At 54.0% G+C, this 7054-nt stretch overlaps 1 protein-coding gene and 1 long non-coding RNA gene across 3 annotated transcripts in view; both read right to left on the bottom strand.

Moving 5' to 3' along the window:
• The window catches only part of LOC106814525 (serine/arginine repetitive matrix protein 2-like), a 6902-nt gene extending 3504 nt beyond the window's left edge, over nucleotides 1–3398 (bottom strand). Inside the window, exon 1 of the mRNA XM_014818841.1 lies at nucleotides 3286–3398. Coding sequence (XP_014674327.1) covers nucleotides 3286–3398 — 113 coding nt within the window. The remainder of the gene's footprint in view (nucleotides 1–3285) is intronic.
• Nucleotides 3399–3957: 559 nt separating this feature from the next.
• Nucleotides 3958–6277, bottom strand: LOC106814528. 2 transcript variants are annotated; one of them, XR_001394623.1, is made up of 3 exons: nucleotides 6250–6277; nucleotides 5214–5297; nucleotides 3958–3997 (listed from the first exon to the last, which is right to left on the bottom strand). It is a non-coding gene; the product is annotated as an uncharacterized LOC106814528 (long non-coding RNA). The 2 variants fall into 2 exon arrangements; XR_001394624.1 differs by lacking the exon at nucleotides 6250–6277 and adding an exon at nucleotides 5855–6231.
• Between the last annotated feature and the right edge of the window lie 777 nt (nucleotides 6278–7054).

Raw genomic sequence — 7054 nt, 5'->3', positions numbered from 1 at the left:
GTGCATCCTGACCTGCTGTTCTGAGCCGACGGGCGACCGTACCTTGACCTTGCCTCTGGCATCCGGGAGGGGACGGCGACCGGACCTTGCCTTGGAAGGGCGGGAACCCTGACTTGCTCCGGGAGAGCATGGGCGATTCGATGACCTTGACTTTGCTCTAGGCAGCAGACGGGGACTGAGACCTTGCCCTAGGCGCAGAGGACGGCGGACGTGACCTGACCTTGGCTTTCGGCGGTGCGAGCCGCGCGACGCCGTGAACTGTCCGACGACGTCGAGCGCGCCGCGAGGGAGCCGCCACCGCGGCCCGCATTGACGCCGACGACGACCTTGACCTCGACTTCGAAAATCGACCTCGTCTGCTCCGGGAATGTAGACTCTCAGTCGTGCGTTTGCCGCGCGGTCGGTTTGCGAGCCACCCTGCCGCGAGACCGGAGAACGCGACTGAGTCAGCGGCGCAGATGCAGACGAGACGATGAGACAGATGCCAGCGAAACGCTGCCTGTCGCGCGTGGCGACGACAAACGACATTCGAGATACTGTCGCTCGAACAGGGGCGGGGGGTCTCCTGTCGCTCAAGAAACATAATTACGGTTAACGTTAGCCATATCATAGAACCGCACCTCATATACAATCGCCGTAGCAGAACGACGATTCTGTTGCACACGTCAACGAGACGAAAGTTGATGCTAGAACTGATTTGTTTCTGACAACCTGACAACAAGCGTTTCGCCGCTTATTAAATACGTCTTGAACAAAACTGCGGCAGCCGAGTACGCTGATACATTCAGATTCTTTTAACGCGCACCAATGCATGACTTAAAGCAGCGATGACCTGCAGAAACGGAGCAACACCAGGAAAGCTGTAGGGATAGAAGAATTACCCACCTGCCAGCGCGTAGCAGCAGAGTGTTATGCTAGCCGCCACACTATCCGAATTTTCACTGTGCACAGCACTACGCCCTCGCACACTATCCGACCCGATCCGAATCGCATCGAGGGCCACCGCAACACTGTCCGACTCAAAATTGCCGCGCAAACATTGCCACTCTCGTGGCCGCTTCCAAGCAGCATTTACCCGTGCTACTAAGGGTCGGGAGTAGTGTTCCCATGGTGTCGAATGCATGTCCTTCGAATGCTGGTTGCCCAGGCGCTGCCCTCTTGCATTTGTCAATGTTCCGTTCAAGCGCTCGCGATCGTGCGATGCAATGCACACTATCCGATCGTCCGTCGTAAGCCCTCCAGACACTATACGACCCCGATCCGCCTCCCGATTCAAAATTCGAATGACCTCCCGATGCCAAACTTAAGCTTCCCGGAGCCAAACTAAGAGCTCTCGATCCAATCGTAAGCCTCCGACTCGACTCGGTCGGATAGTGTGCGGCTAGCATTACGTTGCCTCACAGAACTCCACCCATCATTAATTCACTCACCGCTCCCGCCTCCCTTTCTTACTCTCGCTGGACTCACAGAGCTGCTGGTGGCCACGACCGCTGCTCCTGGCAGCGGTCGGCAGCTCGTGTCCGCGCTTACCGAACCTAAGCAGGAGACACTGCCGGCAAGCAGAAAACAACGTATTAGCAGCGACGCATGCAGCCAGGATTATGCACCCCCCCGGTCAGCTTTTAAACTGCACGCGCCCAAAAAGTGTAGTGTACGCGGCCAAAATATTATGGCTGAAACAGCACATGACAAAAAATTGCACCTCCCAAAATATTTTTTCTAGCCACTTCCACAATACGTCTCGATTCCTGGCTAATACCCTGAACTGGCGACAAACAACGGCCCGTGAAACGGGAAGAATGAATCGAAATGCATTCCACGTTTTCAAAATTCCGAAATAATAATTAAATTCCAAGATGCAAAACAATACCGCCCGCAGGCCAACGCGGAAACGAATGGTCGTGAAACGTGAGAATGAATCACAATGCTCCACGATCGCATTGCTACCACTCGAATTATCGACGATGAAGGGCATAAACAGACGCGGAAAGTTTCATAACGGCAAGGCGATCGAAGCAACTGCGCTTCTTACGAGCGATCCTTACAAGCAGGTGGCAGCACTGTGCGCATTCCACTCACACCAAGGTGGCGCACCTTTCGCTCCATATCACGCACATGGGTTGCAGCACCTGCTTCGCTCCACTCACGCCCAGGTGGTGGCAGCTCTTACCCGCCTGAACGTCTGCGGGTACATGGGCTCGAGCTAGCTAAGCGAACATTGCGCGATGACCTTGACCTCCAGCGGCGCTCGCGTGACCTTGACCTTCCTGCCGGCTCGCGTGACCTTGACCTCTCTCCTCGCTCGCCGGCTTCAGCTGCGTGGCACGCACGACGCCAACGCCTGCGCCCGCACGCCGCGCCGGCCCACGCGCGACGGATGGGTTGCCGTGGCGACTGGCTGCCGGGGAGGATGAGCCGCCCGCTATGGAACGCACCGTTTCTGCCTTCCGCGCGGACCGGCGATCGCCGAGTTGCTCTTCGGACCTGCGAATCATACGCCCAGAGATCGCCGGAGCGCCATGCGCCACTCGACGCCCCCATGTACAGCAAACAGCACACACAGCCACGCACGCTGACGCACGCACAAACCCCACACCACGAATCACACACACACACATGCCCGCTACGCACAGGTGATATTACACAACAAACACAAAGACAGTGGCACAGCGCTACGCCGCACGCGCGTGCACAGCGCACACACCACACACACACACAGCACACACACACACACCAGTGTATTACCACACAAACACAACACATGACACGCCGCACGCCGCGACGCACGCACGCACGCACGCCACACACACACACACACCATGCGCGCACGCATGCACACACACACAACACACACACGATGCCGCGCACGCATTCACATCCACACACAGTTGTATTACACACAAACACAAACACAGTGACACGCACACCACACGCACACACACACGATACACACAGCACACACATGCGCGCATGCATGCAGCCGCGCGATACACAGTGTATGACACATCAAACACAAAGACAGCTGCACACGGCTCGCACGCACGCACGCCACGCCACGCACGCACGCACGCCACACACACACACACACCGGGGGGCGGCCGACGAATACCACACACACACGAGGTGTATTACACGAGCAAACACGAAAAGCACAGCTGTGCAATGACACGGCGCCACGCGCACGCCACACACACGCACACAACACACACACACACACCGCGCCGCAACACACACACACAGCGTACACACCACACAACAGCACATAAGAACACGCTCGATCCTTACCGTCTCTCCGTTAATGGACGTCTCCCGAACCGGAGCCGCCCGCTTAAGGCGGCGGGGCGCTGCTGGGTGGAGGACGAGCCGACCGTCTCCGGCCCAGACGATCGCGACGCCATGGGGGCGGCGCGCGCGTCACACGCGGCTCCTCGTGCGCCGGCGAGGGTCTTCTCCGGTGCGGGCAGAGCCGCCTCATCTGAAGGAGGAGGGAGGGAGAGTCTCCTTTTCTCATCGTGCAGGAGAGGCCAGTGGGAGGGGGGGTCTCCTCTGCCTCTCATCTGGAAGCGAGCGGGAGCGGGAGGGTCTCCTTTGTCCTCAGTCTGAGAGGAGGGAGGGAGGGTCTCCATCTCTCTGGCATCTGGAGGAGGAGGGAGGGCGAGGAGGAGGGTCGCTGCGTGGGGGGGGGGGGGGCCCGGGGGGTGGACGCGGTGCCGACGAAGCGGTCTTGGCGCTGTCCGCGCGGGGGTGCGGCGGCGGGGGGGGGAGAGGGAGGGCGCGAGTTGTGAGCAGCGGGTAGTGGGGTCGCCGCGCGCCCGCCGAGTACCTAGGGGGGTGCGCCGGCGGTGACTCCAAAGCGTTGCTTCTCCGGCTGGCGGATGCGCGCCCGCGTGCCCTCCTCGTCCCGGCGACGCTCCTCGCTGCCGCGTCGCCCGTACCTCCCTGTTCTTGCTTCTCCTCTTCTTGCTCTTCGACTTTCTTCACCGGGAGACTTCGAGACCTGCGCGACTTAGAGAACAGGCAACGATGTCGTCAGAGATGCTGACACCTGGTTAGGATGCCACCCGTACTAACGATATGCAATAACGGCGAGGTTCGCTTACCAGGTTGAAATTTTCCGCCGCGTTTATTCTATTTCGTTTACCACAATATATATAGTAAATATATATATATAATATACTATATATATATATATAGATATATATAGATATATATATATGATAATATATATATATAGATCAAACATATATATGAGTAATAAAGTATCTCACCTTCCCATACTCTCAACGACGTCACAAGCTTTCTCTTGCACTATTCCCGCGTTTTCTTCTCCGGTCCCGGCGACCAATCGCCAATTCGCTCGGCTGCGATGATGATCGCAAAACGGGTTTGGGATCCGGGGGTTTGGGCCCGGCGCACACGCTGAGTAATTTTACTCAAGTGAAATGATACACGCGTCAAAAAATACTCCCCGCCCGACAATATATGTCAAGCGTCCGCACCGCCACACGTGAGTAGTCAAAAATTACTTCAAGGTATTAAGTGGTAAGTGCCCCAGATCACGCTGACTGTGCGCTTGCCAGATACGGCGCACAGTCATCTTTAAAATGATTTAAAAGCATGCACAGCGAAGCCGTAACCAGTGTGAGTAAATTTACGCAGCGGCTAGCGGGCACACGTCAAGTATTTTGACGCATGCATCATTTTACTTGAGTAAAATTACTCATGTGTGCGATCGGGGTTTAGGTTACGGCTATCATGCGGTGAGCGGGGTCAAACATCAGGGTTCGGGGTCGCGTTACGACACGACGATCGCACGGTGAACACGAGACGCGTTGAGACAAGTATCGAGACGGGTATCAAGGGTAGAAATGAACTTTTGAACAAGCGAGTCTAACGGACTCCCTGCTCTTAAAAAGAAGGAGTCCGCAGCAAAATAAGGGAGTCAGCAGTCTGAAGTTCAAAACTAAAGCATAACAACAATAACGCATGTGCTTATTTTGAAGATTCGTGCGATGCACGTCTGCCAAATTTTCTTTCGACATTTGCTGCAAAAATGCGGTAATTCCGCGAAGCTGTGCTCTGAAACGAAATACAGTTAGTATAGCAGAATATTTAGGGAGTCACACAGACTTCTGCATTATGTCAAATCAGGGAGTATTTGACTCCGGACCCGTGTTAATTTCGCACCCTGGGGTATTGAGACAGGTACTCACGAGTCTGAGTCGGAGGACGATGACGACGACGTTGAGACGTCTCGTGCGTGCTTCCGATGCCGTTTCTTCTCAGGACTCGCCGACCTGCAAATAGGAAACGACGGAAAGGACAACGTGAGACGCGAGCGTGAACTCGATGCGATTCGCACACAAAGCCTCGTCAATACACATGCGCGCACACAGACACGCACGCACGCACGCACAGACATACGTATGCACGCACACACAGACACATGTATGCACGCATGCGCGCGCATACACAAACACACGTACGTGCGCGCGCACACGCACGCACGCACACACACACGCACGTACACGCACGCACGCACGCACGCACGCACGCACGCACACATACACGTATGCACATGCACGCACGCACACACACGTACGCGTGCGCGCACTCATGCATGCACACACTCAAGCACGCATATACAAACATCAGCATGAAGCATGTACGTCCATCGTTCAGATAGAAATTGCATAGGATGACCGGAATAAACCTTCGTCGCTCCGAGCTTACGTCACAAATCACTGAATATCGCAATCTCCACCCAGCTCCCACACCCCACCACAAGAACAATCGGTTCACGATGTTCAGAACAAACGTAAGCAAAGAGTTAAATTCGCTAGAAATAAAATACCTGTGGTGAGATTTGCAAGGCCGGTCCCTGAAACATGTACTACAGATGTCAGCACTAGTCAATACAGATCATGTCATTAACATTTTTTCCCCGCCCGTGTGTGGACACAGACTCCACCACCACACACACACAAGCATATCACCTTCCCCACCCACATAACACGCTATCCCTGTATAACCTGTCATTAACTAATGAGACTAATTAAAAACCTGCCGCCCTGCACAGTCGAAGCGACACCCAACATTAGATCTATCTTAGAACGTAATCGGATGCGTGGCGGATGAAAACAACAAGTGAACGAACGTCACACGCCCTGCGATTTGTTGTCAACACATTGTTTTTTGTTTCTTACGCGCGCAAATCATCGACTATATTGTCCCCTGTCACATACTTACATGACGACGCAACGATCACAATAACTCTGAAATGATAAAACAGCCAATACGGGAGCATTAATTTAATGGTACATCAGTGGAAGTAACCTAACACCCAACCACCCACCCACCCCCCCACCGCCACACCACCCCACCCACTCCCTTTTTACGCACGCCGTCGTCTGTGTACTGTTGTGGTCGAGGTGACCTTCATAAAGGGGACAGCTTGCGCAAACCTCGCGCGCGCTTTCAAACGCACGTCGGTTGCATAGTCAGGGTGCCAGTAGTTGCTGTCCATCTTTGTGTCGTACGCTCTGTGCGAAGCAGAGCTTGAAACTAACCTAAAATCTTCACCTAAAATCTAAATCAGTGATCTGTAAAATCTACAAGCCCCCCCTAACAATATTTACCAGCTTTTTAATTCTCTGGAGTGTGATGCCGAGGTGCCAGGGTTAGCAATTAGCTGCTCACAGGAGGAGAGCATGATGCGTGGGCAGGTCTGTGGGAGGGGATTCCCCAGAACAATTGTGATTTTAGACTATCTGAGATGCATTCCGAGGCTTGCAACTTTTAGTAATGGGATTAAAATTTGAATCAACCTTAGCAAGCCTTCTGGAATTTAGCGATAAATTGACGTTTGCACGCAAAAATTTATTACTCAATAAGAATGGGATAAATTGCACAAAAAGTAGTTACGGATTTTAGTATTACCGGCATTTGCCAGCGGTACTGGTCAGCCAAGACATGGTGCTAGCCATTAATGATTTCTACTAGCCTTGGGCGAACTAGGGTCCCTATATACAGAGAGTTGCGCCATGACGAGTCG

The sequence above is a fragment of the Priapulus caudatus genome, unplaced genomic scaffold (genome assembly GCF_000485595.1).
Source record: "Priapulus caudatus unplaced genomic scaffold, Priapulus_caudatus-5.0.1 Scaffold937, whole genome shotgun sequence".
Classification (NCBI taxonomy): Eukaryota; Metazoa; Priapulida; class Priapulimorpha; order Priapulimorphida; family Priapulidae; genus Priapulus; species Priapulus caudatus.
The sequence above is the reverse complement of the archived record's forward strand: the minus strand, read 5'-3'. Positions and strand labels throughout refer to the sequence as shown.